The sequence below is a fragment of the Nerophis lumbriciformis genome, linkage group LG34 (assembly GCF_033978685.3).
Source record: "Nerophis lumbriciformis linkage group LG34, RoL_Nlum_v2.1, whole genome shotgun sequence".
Taxonomy (NCBI): Eukaryota; Metazoa; Chordata; class Actinopteri; order Syngnathiformes; family Syngnathidae; genus Nerophis; species Nerophis lumbriciformis.
The window spans coordinates 17,859,888-17,877,045 of NC_084581.2; the positions used below are offsets into that span (position 1 = coordinate 17,859,888).

General features: G+C 45.6%; 1 protein-coding gene across 2 annotated transcripts in view; it reads right to left on the minus strand.

The window, feature by feature from the left end:
• LOC133576383 (scavenger receptor cysteine-rich type 1 protein M130-like) overlaps positions 1-12,471 on the minus strand; it is a 48,990-nt gene extending 36,519 nt beyond the window's left edge. Inside the window, exons 1-4 of one of the 2 annotated variants that reach the window (XM_072912233.1) lie at positions 12,421-12,471; positions 12,274-12,325; positions 12,026-12,052; positions 11,634-11,954 (exon numbers count right to left, since the gene is read on the minus strand). In XM_072912233.1, the coding sequence (XP_072768334.1) occupies positions 11,634-11,954; positions 12,026-12,052; positions 12,274-12,310 (385 nt within the window). In that variant the 5' untranslated portion in view covers positions 12,311-12,325; positions 12,421-12,471. Of the gene's footprint in view, positions 1-11,633; positions 11,955-12,025; positions 12,053-12,273 lie in introns of both variants that reach the window. The other variant, XM_072912232.1, reaches the window with a different exon arrangement.
• Between the last annotated feature and the right edge of the window lie 4,687 nt (positions 12,472-17,158).

Genomic DNA, 17,158 nt, shown 5'->3' on the forward strand with positions numbered 1-17,158 from the left:
ACTTTCTGCAACATACAGTTGATCATAAAAGTCAGGAATTGGAGAACAATATAGATCCAGATACCATTTTTTTCTCCCACATCAGTAATTGTTTTTATAATACAGATGAACAACATTGTGGCAACAGCCTGTCGATTATTCATTTAATTAGACTTAGACTTAGACTTAGAGTTCCTTTTTATTCTCATTCAAATTTGAACTTTACAGTACAGATAAGAACGAACTTTTGTTGCACTAGCTCATGGTAGTGCAGGATAAAAAAAGCAATAAGGTGCATATATAAATAGGTTACTGTACAGATAAATATATTGCACTTTTTCATAAGCATCCACGTTTATGGATGTGTGTTATATTGTCTTTTTTATTCCAGCGAGTTAATCCATTTTGGGGGGAGTTGAGGGGATAATTATGATGCGTTCAAGAGTCTTACGGCCTGAGGGAAGAAGCTGTTACAGAACCTGGAGGTTCTGCTTCGGAGGCTGTGGAACCTCTTTCTAGAGTCCAGCAGTGAAAACAGTCCTTGGTGGGGGTGGGAGGAGTCTTTGCAGATTTTCTGAGCCCTGGTCAGGCAGCGGCTTTTTGCGATCTCCTGGATAGGAGGAAGAGGAGTCCTGATGATCTTTTCCGCCATCCTCACCACTCTCTGGAGAGACTTCCAGTCTGAGGCATTGCAGGCTCCAGTCCAGACAGAGATGCTGTTGGTCAGCAGGCTCTCTATAGTGCCTCTGTAGAATGTGGTGAGAATGGGGGGAGGGAGCTGTGCTCTTTTCATCCGACGCAAAAAGTGCATGTGCTGCTGAGCTCTTTTTACAAGAGCTCCGGTGTGTAGGGACCAGATTATATTGTCAGTTATCTGCACCCCCAGGAACTTGGTGCTGCTTACTATCTCCACCGCTGTGCCGTTGATGAAGGGTGGAGCGTGGCTGGACTGGTGCTTCCTGAAGTCAACGATGATCTCCTTGGTCTTGTCGACGTTCAGGACCAGGTTGTTGGTTTTACACCAGTCAACCAGATGTTTCACCTCCTCCTCCCTGTAGTCCATGTCGTTGTTGTCACGGATGAGGCCCACTACTGTCGTGTCGTCTGCAAACTTCACAATGTGGTTAGTAGTGGACCTGGCGCAGCAGTCATGGGTCATCAACATGAACAGCAGCGGACTCAGGACGCAGCCCTGGGGGGAGCCGGTGCTCAGGGAGATGGCACTGGAGGTGTTGTTGTCCACTCTCACAGACTGGGGTCTGTCTGTGAGGAAGTCAAGCAGCCAGTTGCATAGGGGTGTACTGAATCCAAGGAGGGCCAGTTTGCTCACCAAATGCTGCGGGATGATGGTGTTGAATGCTGAGCTGAAGTCCAGAAACAACATTTGCACGTGTGTGTCCTTTCCTTCCAGATGTTCTAAGCTCAGGTGGAGTGCAGAGGAGATGGCGTCCTCTGTGGAGCGGTTAGGGCGATAAGCAAACTGGTATGGGTCGAATGTGGGGGGAAGTCTGGAGACAATATATTCCTTTACCAGCCTCTCGTGTTACGGCGCACGCGCAGTCTCCTTCTCCCTCCTCTGCGGGAGCACTTGGAGGAGCCGATGACAGCGCGCTCGGACACGCCCCTGCTCGCGCTGAGCGCAGCACGCCCATGCAGCACGCCCACGCAGCGACAAGCCTGCACACCTGGGACTGATGAGGGCGAGATGTATAAAAGACCAGTGGACCCAAGGATCGGGGCGGGAACTTAGTTACCTCTTTGTGTACCGTAAGCCTTATGCGCTCTTACTGCGAAGTTTTTCCCTCCGTGATTCTGACGTCTGTTGCTCTTCCGCAGTGTCTTCCTGAGTCTTCCCTCCTCGAGATCTCCCGTTGTTTCCCCGGTGTTTTGGACTGCCTTCTTCTTTCCCGACTCCTCACTCGCCCCTGGACTCTGACGTCTCTCTCTGCCCCACGGACCCCTCGCTGATCTTGGACCCCTTTTGCCTTGCCCTCTTTGGACTTGTCTGCCTTTTCTCATCAACACTTGGTAACACACTTCAGATATCTACACACATAGTCTTACACCACACACACACTCTTGTATTTTAGTCACACACTCTATTTCTATAGTTTAGTTGTATTGTTTATTATTATATATATTTATTATATATAATAAATTATTGTATATACTAACCCCTGGTGTCTGAGCCGTCACCTCCCCTTTAGTCTGCAAACCATAACAGTAAGTTCCCGCCAAAATTATTAAGGACCTGACGGCACAGTTCCTTAGCCCCGCCCCTAGTGACTTTCGTTCCGCCCCCTGTGACAATTTTTTTTTTTTTTTTTTTGCCTCTTGCCCCATTCACCATGTCTTTTTCTTTTTTTCGCTCCACACCGGAGGAGTTGTCTTGTCCTGCCAAACTGTCGTGGAAAGGCATGTTTAGCAGTGATGTGAGCAAGGAGGAATTTACCCGTCGCCTGGACACCCTCCTCCCACCCTTAGTGACTGTTCCTCAGCCAGAGAGAAGCGTCTGGCATCCGCTTTCGGAGAGGGGGGGGGGGGGGGTAGTACTGGTGGCTGTGCTGATGGGGTGGCGCAGCTGCACCAAGACAGGCTACCCTCTGCCAGACTAATTCCACCTGTCTTCCGCTTTTCCCAGCCTCAACCACCAGTCCCCTGGCTAGCCTCCGAGCTAGCACCAGCTCCCTGGCTAGCGTCCGAGCTAGCACCAGCCCTCTGGCTAGCGTCTGAGCTAGCACCTGTCCCCTGGCTAGCGTCTGAGCTAGCACCTGTCCCCTGGCTAGCGTCTGAGCTAGCACCTGTCCCCGAGCTAGCACTTGTCCCCGAGCTAGCGTCCGAGCTAGCACTTGTCCCCGAGCTAGCGTCCGAGCTAGCACTTGTCCCCGAGCTAGCGTCCGAGCTAGCACTTGTCCCCGAGCTAGCGTCCGAGCTAGCACTTGTCCCCGAGCTAGCGTCAGAGCTAACACCAGTCCCTCGGCTAGCGTCAGAGCTAGCACCAGTCCCTCGGCTAGCGTCAGAGCTAGCACCAGTCCCTCGGCTAGCGTCAGAGCTAGCACCAGTCCCTCGGCTAGCGTCAGAGCTAGCACCAGTCCCTCGGCTAGCGTCCGAGCTAGCACCAGTTCCTCGGCTAGCGTCCGAGCTAGCACCAGTTCCTCGGCTAGCGTCCGAGCTAGCACCAGTTCCTCGGCTAGCCTTCGAGCTAGCACCAGCCCCTTGGCTAGCCTCCGAGCTAGCACCAGCCCCTCGGCTAGCCTCCGAGCTAGCACCAGCCCCTCGGCTAGCCTCCGAGCTAGCACCAGCCCCTCGGCTAGCCTCTGAGCTAGCACCAATCCCCAGGCTAGCCTCTGAGCTAGCACCAGCTACCAGGCTGGTCCCCTCGTCTCCGCCAGCTCCCAGGCCGGCAGCGCCGACATCTGCCCCTCGGCCGGCAGTGCCGACATCTGCCCCTCGGCCGGCAGCGCCGACCTCTGCCCCTCGGCCGGCAGCGCCGGCTTCAGCACCTCGGCCAACTCCTCAGCTGCCCTCCTCGGCGTCGATGACGTCTGCCGCTTCCACGGCGCCGATGACGTCTGCCGCTTCCACGGCGCCAATGACGTCTGCCGCTTCCACGCCGCCGATGACGTCTGCCGCTTCCACGCCGCCGATGACGTCTTCCTCCACGCCTGCCTCGCTGATGACGTCTTCCTCCACGCCTGCCTCGCCGATGACGTCTTCCTCCACGCCGCCGACGACGTCATATCCTCGTTTCCGGCAAGACGCACCATGGCGCCAATCACGTCCGCCTTCCCGACGGCCAAGATGGTGGCCGTCCCTTGGTCGCCCGCCTCGCCGGCTTCAGCGGCGTTCTTCTCGCCGCCGCCATCAGACTCGTCCTCGGTGGATTCGGGGACACTGGGGCCGGCGACCCACCACCAGTTCTCCCCTCCACCCTCCCTTGTTTCGTGAGTATGTTGGACATCTGGAATCTGTCCATAGGGGGGGGATACTGTTACGGCGCACGCGCAGTCTACTTCTCCCTCCTCTGCGGGAGCACTTGGAGGAGCCGATGACAGCGCGCTCGGACACGCCCCTGCTCGCGCTGAGCGCAGCACGCCCACGCAGCACGCCCACGCAGCACGCCCACGCAGCGACAAGCCTGCACACCTGGGACTGATGAGGGCGAGATGTATAAAAGACCAGTGGACCCAAGGATCGGGGCGGGAACTTAGTTACCTCTTTGTGTACCGTAAGCCTTATGCGCTCTTACTGTGTTGTTTTTCCCTCCGTGATTCTGACGTCTGTTGCTCTTCCGCAGTGCCTTCCCGAGTCTTCCCTCCTCGAGATCTGCCGTTGTTTCCCCGTTGTTTTGGACTGCCTTCTTCTTTCCCGACTCCTCACTCGCCCCTGGACTCTGACGTCTCTCTCTGCCCCACGGACCCCTCGCTGATCTTGGACCCCTTTTGCCTTGCTCTCTTTGGACTTGTCTGCCTTTTCTCATCAACACTTGGTAACACACTTCAGATATCTACACACATAGTCTTACACCACACACACACTCTTGTATTTTAGTCACACACTCTATTTCTATAGTTTAGTTGTATTGTTTATTATTATATATATTTATTATATATAATAAATTATTGTATATACTGCCCCCTGGTGTCTGAGCCGTCACCTCCCCTTTAGTCTGCAAACCATAACATCTCGAAGCGCTTCATTATGATGGGGGTGAGTGCCACGGGGCGATAATCATTGAGGGAGGAGATTGTGGGGTTTTTAGTCACTGGAATGATTGTGGCCGTCTTAAAACATGATGGTACTACAGCCTGGGTCAGCGAGATGTTGAAGATGTCTGTGAGAACCCTAGCCAGCTGGTCTGCACATCCCTTAAGCACCTTGCCCGGAATGTCATCAGGTCCCGCTGCTTTCCGGGGGTTCACTCTCCTCAGGGTTTTCTGGACATCCGCTGTGTCCAGGCTGAGCGGCTGCTCATCAGGGCGAGGGATGGATTTTCTCGCCGGAGTGGTGTTAAGTGCCTCAAACCTTGCAAAGTAGTTGTTAAGGTCATTTAGGAAGCTGATACTGTTGCCACAGGGACGGGGGGCAGCTTTATTGTCCGTGATGACCTGTATGCCCTGCCACATTCGTCTAGTGTTCGTGGGGTTCTCAAAGAAGTCCTGCACTTTCTGACTGTAAGCATGCTTTGCAACCTTAATGGCACGGTTCAGGTTAGCTCTGGCTGTTTTTAATGCTACCATGTCGCCAGACTTAAAAGCCTTTAATTTAATCAGCAGAAGTTAAAGTTAAAGTACCTTGGATTGTCACACACACACTAGGTGTGGTGAGATTATCCTCTGCATTTGACCCATCACCCTCACCCCCTGGGAGGTGAGGAGAGCAGTGAGCAGCAGTGGTGGCCACACCCGGGAATAATTTTTGGTGATTTAATCCCCAAATCCAACCCTTGATGCTGAGTGCCAAGCAGGGAGGTAATGGGTCCCATTTTTATAGTCTTTGGTATGACTCCGCCGGGGTTTGATCTCACGACCTACCGACTTCAGGGCGGACACTCTAACCACTAGGCCACAGAAGCTTGTATGCAAACTACATCAACATGAAACAATTTTTAGAACCATTCAACAAACCCTTCATCAAAGTGATCGCCATCTCAGATACATTGACCGATAATATAACAATAGATTTCAATCTAGAAGGATATGAACTAAAATACATCAACAGAACCAACAGCAGCAGAGGAGTTGTGGTGTACGTGATAAAGAACCTGAACTACAAAGTTTGTACAAAGTGGTGAAAAAACAGGTAATTCGCGATTGATAATATCTTAGAATGAATAACCATTAAAAAAGCAAATATGTATTGATCAGCTGTATATATAGAACACCTCAATCAGGCATTGAAATGTTTTGAAGACTGGATTAGGGCAACATTTACTGAAATCAGTCAAAAAGTAATATTTTGATGTGATGACTTCAACATTGACCTCAAACTCTAAAAAGCAAAAGTCCATTGATGATTTCATAGATACAATGTACAGCCTGAGTTTATATCCTACAATCAAAGCGTCAAACAGAATCACAGGACGCTGTGCTACGATTATTGATAATATTTTTACTAATGATTTTGAGAATAGTACTACAAGTGGTCAGCTAATAACCGACATCAGTAATCATCGACCAGTTTTCACAACCAATGACAGAAACTACAGGAAGAGGAATATGGAGGACACAAATACATTTCAAAGACTACACACAGAGTAAAGTATGAATACTTTTAAGAATGATCTAGAAAAGCAAAACTGGAACAATGTATGCAGTAAAAATTATCTAGATGAAGAATATTGTAAATTTTTAAGCTTTTTTATGACGCTTGATGACAAACACTGAACAATGAAAGACAAATGGTTTGAAAAATACTTGTATAAAGAAAAAATCATTATATAGAAAATGTATAACAAATATCTACAGAGGCAAAAATATAAGTACACAACGTACAAGAACAAGCATCTTATGAACATGTGAAAAAGAATATTACACTCAATTATTAAACGGGAACGAAAGCAACAGGCATCCTTAATAGTATTATTAAAAATGGTGCTAAGAACGATTACCTTCAATAATTTTCAGACGGAAACAAAAAAATTACAATATAAACAAAGTAGTTGAAAGTTTTAATAATTACTTTGTAAATATTATACCAAATCATGAGGAAATGATTCCAGATCAAGTGTCAGTTGAGGACTTGAATAACACCATAAACAGAAATCCCAACTCGATCTTCCTTTTTTTCTCTTTCTATCCCCTCCTGCTCTGATCTGGTTGCGCCAAACATAAATATAAATGCATTTATTAAAGTCAAATACAATTAAGGCAACAAGAGAAGTATCCCCACTTCTCTTTTGTAAAGCAAGACTAGCTGGGACAGGACACACAAAAAAAAGGAACACACTGGAAGTCGGACGTACGCTGCTATGGAGACAGAAATCAATGCGAGGAAGAAATCAGTCCCGGTATTGATAAAAATGATCAAAATATGGTTCATGTTAAACATATTACATAATGTTATGAATGCGTCTGTTACTACATTATATATAGACTTACAGTGTGTATACAAAACGTTAGAGGCTTTGAAGGCTACAATGGTGACTCCCATTAACTGCATCTTCCAAGCGTTTTTTATCATCTTTAAAATCCTAATAACAAAAAGTCATACAGTACAGGCCAAAAGTTTGGACACGCCTTCTCATTCAATGCGTTTTCTTTATTTTCATGACTATTTACATTGTAGATTGTCACTGAAGGCATCAAAACTATGAATGAACACATGTGGAGTTATGTACTTAACAAAAAAAGGTCAAATTACTTAAAACATATTTTATATTCTAGCTTCTTCAAAATAGCCACCCTTTGCTCTGATTACTGCTTTGCACACTCTTGGCATTCTCTCGATGAGCTTCAAAAGGTAGTCACCTGAAATGGTTTTCACTTCACAGGTGTCATATTTTTGATGCCTTCAGTGACAATCTACAATGTAAATAGTCATGAAAATAAAGAAAACGCATTGAAATGAGAAGGTATGTCCAAAGTTTATATGCAAGCTAATATAGTTTTAGACCTATATCCTATATCAGTGATCCTCAACAGGCGGACCGCGGTCCATGTCCGGACCCAGCGACGTGTCCGTCCGGACCCAGCACGAATTATAGTAAAAAAATAAATTATTATAATTATAATTATTATAAAAAAACATAATAATTGTATTTATTTTTGAGTTATCGCTAGCGCAAGTCAACGTTCTTTGTTGTTTTTAGTCAAATATCTCCACGTTTCGTTTACACTTCTCCGTGTCTCACTCACTCCGTCTCTCTCTCTCTCTCTCTCTCTCTCTCAGAGAGAGAAAGAGAGAGATGGAGTGAGAGCGAGAGAACGCCACTCTGATTGGCTGATTTCGGGGTATGGGTTGTCATCTCTATCACAACGACGCTCTGATAGGCTGTTACCACCTGGGTCATACACATGTGCACAGTGCATGGAACCTTTCGCTGCAGGCACACAGTTGTCTCGTATCCATACTTGCCAACCTTGAGACCTCCGATTTCGGGAGGTGGGGGGAGGGGGGTGGGGGTGTATATATATATATATATATATATATATATATATATATATATATATATATATATATATATATATATATATATATAAAATAAATACTTGAATTTCAGTGTTCATTTATTTACACATATACACACACATAACACTCATCTACTCATTGTTGAGTTAAGGGTTGAATTGTCCATCCTTGTTCTATTCTCTGTCACTATTTTTCGAACCATGCTTAACACCCTCTCTGATGCATTGCTGTGTGGCACGCACAAAAGTGCTTTCATCAAATGCACTAGATGGCAGTATTGTCCTGTTTAAGAGTGTCACAACATTGCTGTTTACGGCAGACAAACTGCTTTACGGTATACAAAAAAGTGACTGCTGTTGTTGTGTGTTGTTGCCACGCTGGGAGGACGTTAATGAAACTGCCTAACAATAAACCCAGATAAGAAACCAAGAACTCGCCCTCCATCATTCTACAGTTATAACGTCATTGGGCAGGTACGCTTTTTTATATTGTGGAGGACCTGAGTCCGCCTGAATTTCGGGAGATTTTTGGGAGAAAATTTGTCCCGGGAGGTTTTCGGGAGAGGCGCTGAATTTCGGGAGTCTCCCGGAAAATCCGGGAGGGTTGGCAAGTATGCTCGTATCGCTACTTCGCTAACTGTTCACTCGTCAGTCTCTGAATGTGAATCAAATCACAATGGCATGCTCCAATTTGGCTCAGGCTGGTAAAGAAAGGTGGACAGGAAACACCGACGTTTCAAGGAAGAATGGACAGAGCAATATGTTTTCATCCTACCTACTGCAAGTACCAGACCAATGTGTCTAATATGCAACAGTACTGTTGCTCTGGTGAAAAGTGAAAATCTGAAACGTCACTATCTGAAAGAGCACCGCGAATTTGAAGAGACATTTCCTCATGTTCAGAGCTAAGAAAAAAAGAAATCACGAGGCTGAAAAAGTCATATGAAACATCAAGCAAGATTTTTGTTAAATCTATGACACAACAACAAATAGCAACAGAGTGCTCACTCAGTGTGGCATGGGTTTTGGGTAAACACAAGAAGCCATTCTCTGATGCAGAATTAATAAAGAATGCTTGACTGAAGTGATGGGTGCCATGTTTGAAGGCAAAGAAAAGGAGGAAATGACAGCTAAAATAAATCAAATCCCACTCTCTGATGCCACAGCTACCAGACGTACTGAAATACTGGCTGGTGATTTGTCCAAGCAGCTTTGTGATGGAATAAAAAACGCAGAGTGCATATCCCTAGCAGTGGATGAGTCCACTGACACCACTGACAATGCTCAGTTGTTGGTGTTTGTGAGGTATTATGATGAGGAAATGGGGGAGTTTATTGAAGATGTTTTGGGCCTGGCAAACCTCAGTGGACAAACAAGGGGAGAAGACATCTATAAAGCAATATCAGAAATGCTGAATGAAAAAGGGATAGATCTGAAGAAAGTTGTGTCCATTGCTACTGATGGAGCTCCAGCCATGTTGGGGAGAGAGAAGGGACTGGTTCCGTGTCTGAGAGAACACCACCCTGGCCTGATATCTTATCACTGCATAATCCACCAGTCTGTCCTTTGTGCAAGTCTTGGTGAAGTGTACTCTGAAATCATGACAACAATGATGAAACTCATAAACTTCTTGAGAGCATCATCTGCACTGCAGCACCGCTTGCTGCGCACATACCTAACAGAGGTAGATGCTGCTTTTGATGATTTGCTCGTACACAACAACGTCAGATGGCTGAGCAAAGGCAGGGTCCTGGAGTGTTTTTGGGCCATTAGAGAAGAGCTGCAAGTGTTTCTGTCCCAGCAAAATAGCGCAAAAGCCAAACAGTTCCTGGAATTTCTGCAAAATGCTAAGAAAATGGAAGCTGTGGCATTTTTGGCTGATATAACCTCCCATCTCAATGACCTAAATCTCAAGCTACAGGGTAAGAAGAACACAGTGTGTGAGCTGATGTCAGAAGTCCGTGCCTTCCAGAGGAAGCTGGAGCTTTTCAAAAGTGAGATACAGGTAACTAATTTGTTATTATTATTTTCTACCACACACTATTTTCTTCCACTTGATAATTCATACCTATTTTTAAGCATTGTTCCTAATATATATTTAAACTGTGTATCTACAGAAGGAACTGCTCCACTTCCCCAAACTTCTGGAACTGACCAAAGGAGAGGGAGATCATCAGTGCCATTTGGAATTCTTGGAAAAACTCATTGCAAATTTCAACACTGGCTTTGATGGCTTCATTTTGGGAAAACAAGTCCTGCTGTTCATTGAAAACCCATTCCTGATCAGAAATGTGAGTGCGTTCTCTGCAGAAGCAAAACAAGTCTTCCCATGGGCCAGAGCTGCTTCACTGCAGACTGAGCTCATTGACCTCCAAGAAAGTGTCGCACTGAAAGAGGCTCAGTGTGACGCCATCACCTTCTGGTCAAAGCTGGTCATTCCTTCCAAGTTCCCTCTGCTGCATAAGATGGCCTGTCACATCCTCACAATGTTTGGCTCAACATACAGCTGTGAGTCTGCCTTCTCTACAATGAACATTGTGAAGAACAAGTACTGCAGCAGACTGACCAATGAACACCTGGATCAGTGTCTCCGCCTGGCCATCACACCTTTTGTGCCAAAGTTCAAAGTCTTGGCTTCAACTCCAAGAGCCCAATTCTCCCATTGAGCAGCTGTGTTTTACACAATTGGGATGCACTGTACCATAGTTATATTTGCACATGAATAAGATCTGTTGAGGTCATTTGTTTACCAGGGATACGAGGGTTGTGTTTAAAAGTATTTATTTTTTGTTAAAACTGAAAATTTTATTTAAGTCCTTATTTATTTTTGTTTCAAAGAAAATCTTACATGTAGTTTATTGGATATTTATTTTATTTTTGTTAATTTTAAGAAAATGATAAACTACTACCTACCTCCTGCTACTATATAAGCTTGACCGATAATAAACGGACCCAGCCTGTTTCAAAAAAACATTTGTGGACCTTCAAGATTTGTACTTGAGGACCCCTGTCCTATATTGATGTCGAATTGGGGCACCTGTAATGTCTATTTATGTTTGTGGAGGGGGGCGTGGCCTGTGGGCCTGCCGCGGAACTGGGTGTGCAAGGACCGGCCTCGAATACAGCGACAGGTGAGTGGATGGCCCAGGTGGGCCTTGTTATCTAATCACCTTTATTAGCAGCAGCCGGGCGAGACACGGAGTTGGAGTTGGGAGCTGGAGAGCGAGCGAAAGCGACACGCCTAAAAGAGACTGCTGAAAAGCAATTCCAGACTGTTGTGTTTAAATAAAAGACTGTATTCAAACTGTCTACCGGGCTCACGGAGGATTTTTCGGACTCAGGAGAACCCTTACGGCAAAGAGACCTTTTACAATGTTGCATTTAATACAGAGCAATGATTCACTTATTACTATGCACATCATAATCCTTACAATTCAATTAGAGTTGAGTGCTATGAAGTCTGCCTCGCAACAAAGTGTGTTTATGAATAAAAGGTAACATTTTAGTATAAAGTGTGTCAATTACCTGAGCAAACCACACCAACATCTTCACTGTGACCACAGTTGTTCTCCCCAAAGATCCTGTGCGAGCACTTGAGGATGGAAAGCTCCTTCCCGGTGCACTCCACATCATCCATCCAGACCTGTCCAGTTCCCTCTCCAAAATAGGCACTCTTTTTGGACGCCAAGGCGGAGCCACACCCTAGCTCTTGGCACACCACGTCAGCGTTTGTGTGGCTCCAGTGATCGTCGCACACAGTCCCCCAAGTGCCAGCGTGGAAGACCTCCAGTCTGCCGGAGCATCGCGACAACCCTTCGCCGACCAGCCTGATTTCACGGTTACATTCTAGCGATAAAAAGTGTCCGTCAGATAAGTGCTTTTGTGATATTATAACAGTTTTTTTGCCCAATACTGACCAGCAAGCAGCAACAGACTGAGAACACCTAAGACAGAAATACATTATAAAGTGAGATGTATTTTCTATTCCAAATATCATGATATAAATACAATAATATATATTTGCTTAAACAATGTTTCTTAATGTGGTTTTCATTTTTGACAGTACATGAGGTGTGTCATAAAAAATATAAAAATGAAATATAAAAAATAACAACTGTATATATAGATTGCCTGTATTTTCTGAAAGGACAAGAGGAAAACTTACCAACTGGCAGATAAAAAAACTTTTTTTTGGTGCGCATAATGTGCCTCAGACCCTGTCAAAAACACTCCCACACTTAATAAAAACAGGCAGAAAGGTAAACTGTAAACTATTATTGCTATTTATGAGAAATGTAATGTATAAATCCACCCTGTTCAGTCCAATGGCGCCCACATAAACATGCAGTCAAAGTCTGGACCCGCACTCCAAACTGGATGCTTGTTGACATTAGGATCAATCATTAAAAGCAGAGGATGACAGGAGATGATTTGTCCTAATAGCTGCACTAAAAAAATATTGTGCATAACAGCAAATATCTTGAGATGACAGTGTGATAGTGATAGAAGCCGCTTCCATTTAAAAACATGGATGAAAGGCTCTTACTTAGGGCATGACCCGCTGAGGTCCAACTAACAAGTGCTACTGTAAATAGTGTGTGCACACTATAAAATCGCAAGTACTACTAGTAGGCGTGTTGCGGGTGATCTACTAAGACTGTGTGTACAATTAATAACAACCAACCACCCAATTTAAATTAGCATTTTGCGTGTACTACAGGCTGTCACCATAGAGATACTCATTTCCCTCCACATTCATGACATCATACAGGACTGTCTCAGAAAATTAGAATATTGTGATAAAGTTCTTTATTTTCTGTAATGCAATTAAAAAAAAAAAAAGTCATACATTCTGGATTCATTACACATCAACTGAAATATTGCAAGCCTTTTATTATTTTAATATTGCTGATTATGGCATACAGCTTAAGAAAACACAAAAATCCTATCTCAAAAAATTAGAATATTTCCTCAGACCAAGTAAAAAAAAAAATTTATAACAGCAAAACAAAATCAAACATTTGAAAATGTCAATTAATGCACGGATTACTGCATCAATGCGGCGTGGCATGGAGGCAATCAGCCTGTGGCATTGCTGAGGTGTTATGGATGCCCAGGATGCTTCAATAGCGGCCTTTAGCTCATTTGCATTATTGGGTCTGGTGTCTTTCAGCTTCTTCTTCACAATACCCCACACATTTTCTATGGGGTTCAGGTCAGGGGAGTTGGCAGGCCAATCGAGGACAGTAATGCCATGGTCAGTACACCAGTTACTGGTGGTTTTGGCACTGTGGGCAGGTGCCAGATCATGCTGGAAAATGAAATCATCATCTCCAACTTTTCAACAGATGGAAGCATGTAGTGCTCTAAAATCTCTTGGTACACAGCTGCATTGACTCTGGACATTATGAAACACAGTGGACCAACACCAGCAGCTGACATGGCTCCCCAAACCATTGCTGACTGTGGGAACTTCACACTGGATTTCAAGCAACTTGGACAACACCAGCAGTCTTTATTTGACTGCTGGTGTTTTTTTACCTGGAGAGAGAAAGGGTTATAAATATTGACCCAAAATAGGGCACCGCTTATGTCGCCAAAAAGTGCTCTTTTAAGTCGATATCAACATCCATCTATCCATCCATTTACTATTGTTTGTCTCTTTCGGGGTCACGTGGGGTGCTGGAGCCTATCTCAGCTGCATTTGAGCGGAAGGCGGGGTACACCCTGGACAAGTCTCCACCTAACGCAGGGCCAACACAGATAGACAACATTCACACTCACATTCACACACGAGGGCCGTAAAGTTTGAAAATTAATTAAAGTTGTTCCGTCTATGTCGCCATAGGTGTCATGCTATTGTCAACTTCCTCATTATCATTAAGCCACGACATTATATTAGATCGCATCAAAAGGTGCACACAGTGACTTACTGTTAAAGGAGAATTGCACTTTTTTTTGGAATTTTGCCTATCGTTTACAATCATTATGAAAGACATGAGGGATGGATTTTAAAAAAATGCATTCTAAATATCAAATAAATTTGAACAAGCACTTTTCGTGTCGTCCTCTCCAGATTCAGGTTCTAAATGGCTGTCAAAGTGTCCCAACTTGTCGGATTATATCCTGTTGCATCGGACCAGTTCTTCCTCCAAGGAAATCTAAGTTACTGGTCAATCCCAAGTTCTTTCGATGACATAATTGCTGAGTAAGAAGGACCCTCAAGACAGTTTTGGAATATTATAGTTTTATTCCAATGCTTTGGGAGGTCAACTCAATCAATACATTCGTATCGGCTGCCCAAGTTGATCTGGCATTCCAAAGGAAAAAGCAACTCATTTCACACAAAGAAAGCCACAGAGGAATAGTACTAGCTTCTCTGAACATGGCTATGTAAAAAGAAATAACTCTTAATCATATCTGCCTCCTTTCCACAATCCCCCTTCAGATATTCTCCAAAAGATCTCTCCTACGAGAGCAGCACTTCTAAAGCACGCCCTACATTAAAGTAGGTGCTGTTTTGGTTTTCGAGCAAGCTATCAATAAACAATCAACCCATAGTTACATGGGAGAGAGAAGGAGGGAGTCAACGTCAATGTCATCATTGTCAGGGAAGTAAACTAACAGTCCCCGAAAGTCACCACTATGCTTGACCCCCTTCAGTGACATAGCAAGCCCAGAAACAGGGTGGGGTTGACCTTCGACAGCTCTAACAATGATGCGGGTGCAGAGAGACCTAGCACAAGGGGCAATAAAGCATCCGCATGAGGCTATGACGGCCAAGAAAACTCCAATGGAGACCAGAGCCGACTTAATTAGGTCAGACCACCTGCCAAAGGTGTTATGGAGCCAATCTTTAAAGGGGTCAGAGACACCAGAAACTTCAGTAAGTTCTTTAGACAGGGCTCGGAGGCCTTCAAAGGCCCTCTGGACCGAGCCATCGGGGGCAGTATTGTTAGGAATGAAGGTGCAGCATTGGTCGCCAAACATTGCACACACACCTTCTTCCTTGGCTAGAATGCGGTCAAGGGCTATGCGGTTCTGGACAGCCATAACAGAGGTCGGGGCAAGTTGTTCAGCAAGTCCCTCAACAGTGTCACGAGTCAGGTTGGTCAGTCTCAACAGATTATAAAAAAACATAGTTAATACGTTCTACATTTTTAGTAGCAGTCACAGGGAAAATAGCACTAATGATAGGAAGGCTCTCGGCACCTGCACAAGATTCACACCACAATTTGTGCTGTGAAGGGACCCCCCTTGGTTGTCCTATTGCATCAAAGTAAACACCATCTGGATTTTTCATCAAATCAAAGGAGCCTGTTACACTCCTCCGAGATACAATATGGCGGCGTCGGCGGGAAGTCAGTGAGGTCGCGGAAACAGGGGTTCCAAGGGGTGTTAATTTGGTACCCACTAGGGTGATTGGAGTCACCAATCTAACCATAGCACAAAGCCCAACATCTGACGTCGGGATTCTAATGTACAATCTGTGCTCCCCACAATACCAAAATAAGTCAGCCTGTGCCCAAGGGCCTATTTTTGGGCCATCTAACAGACTAGTGCACCAGGAAGGGTCAATGTCACCCACTTTGTTGGGGGACGAAGACGGTCCTGTGAATTGAAAACATGTGTAATTCAGCTTTTGGGCTACAAAGGGAAGAACTCGGGTGGAATTGTCAACAGGAGGGTACACACTAGCCAACAAATCGCAACCTGGCGGCGTGGGTTCAGAAAACAAGGAAATAAGACAGTTTGAGCCATTTGTATCAGCCAACTTAAAAGGGGCGGGATAAGTATGGGGAAAGGGACGTCCAGCGGAACAAGCAATACAGTCACCTATATCTTAGCTCTTGGCCAGGCGAGTCATCCACCTGAGCCACAGGTTGCCTGCGCCAGCTCCTATGGTCAAAGTTACCAGGTCTTCGGTGGTGATGTGGTTAGTATACACAGAAGTGAGAGCCTTTGAAACGTCACCGAGGTGGAGTGGCACTTTAGGTGCTACAGAGGGCGCAAAGGTAGCTATTGCCCTCTCATGGACGTTGACTTTAATAATCCCTTTAGGGTCTGTCCCAGTCTGATCAACCCCCAAAACAACATAAAAGGGACTAGGTACGAAGTCCATGTTGGCAATTGTAAGGGCGAGGGGGTTCTGGGAACGATCAAAATTTATTTGAAAGGTCATCCCTTTCATAATAATTTTGAATTGTGGAGGGGTTCTGTAATAATAGGGGCCGGGGGGATTTCCAATTCCCTGTATAGTGGGTCAAGTGCCCCCACGAGGGGTACCACCTACCAGAATATGTTGTCTGCTGCCGACACCAATGGTCCAGGGCTGACTCGTAACAAAGATACAGGTCACAACCACGGTAATTGCTATTACGTCCCCCTCAATAAATCACACTGCACATGTCAAAAAAGTAAGTCTTGCTGTCCCCCTTGACCCAGTCTATTCCAAGTCCGCCATATGTTCTAAGACACTTGTCAGTCACTGTCGTCGGGAAGGAGGGACTGAGGCACAAGGACAGTAGAACAAGCCCAAGCACAAGCCCGTCAAGGAATACTACTGGGTGTAACATCCTGCCTCTCGAGCAATGATATACAATATAGCAGTTGAGAAAGTCTGGAAGATCTACACGACGGCAGCTCAACGGAGGTAGACGACATCTCAACGGAGGGAGATCCCTCTCATCGTCGTCTTCTGGGCTCCTTCTGTGGCAGGTTCCTCAGCAGGAGTGCAGAGGGAGAGGTGGTACCAGGTGTCCCCTTTACCAGCTAGTCGAAGGGCGTGGGACGTCCGTTCCACGACCTTGAAGGGACCAGTCCACCTGGGCTCCGTCCACTTGCGCTTGATGACCTTGACCCTGACCCACTCAATGGGCGGAAGGGAATCTGGAGTGGCGGGCTGTCATCCTCGAATCTGTACAGAGGAACTGGCACACAAATTCTGAATTTGATCAAAGTACCATTTTGGCTTTACGCTGATTCCTCCTACCAGGGGAGCTGCTGGTCCTGGGAAGGGCTGACCTGTATGCAGTTCATAGGGTGAAAAA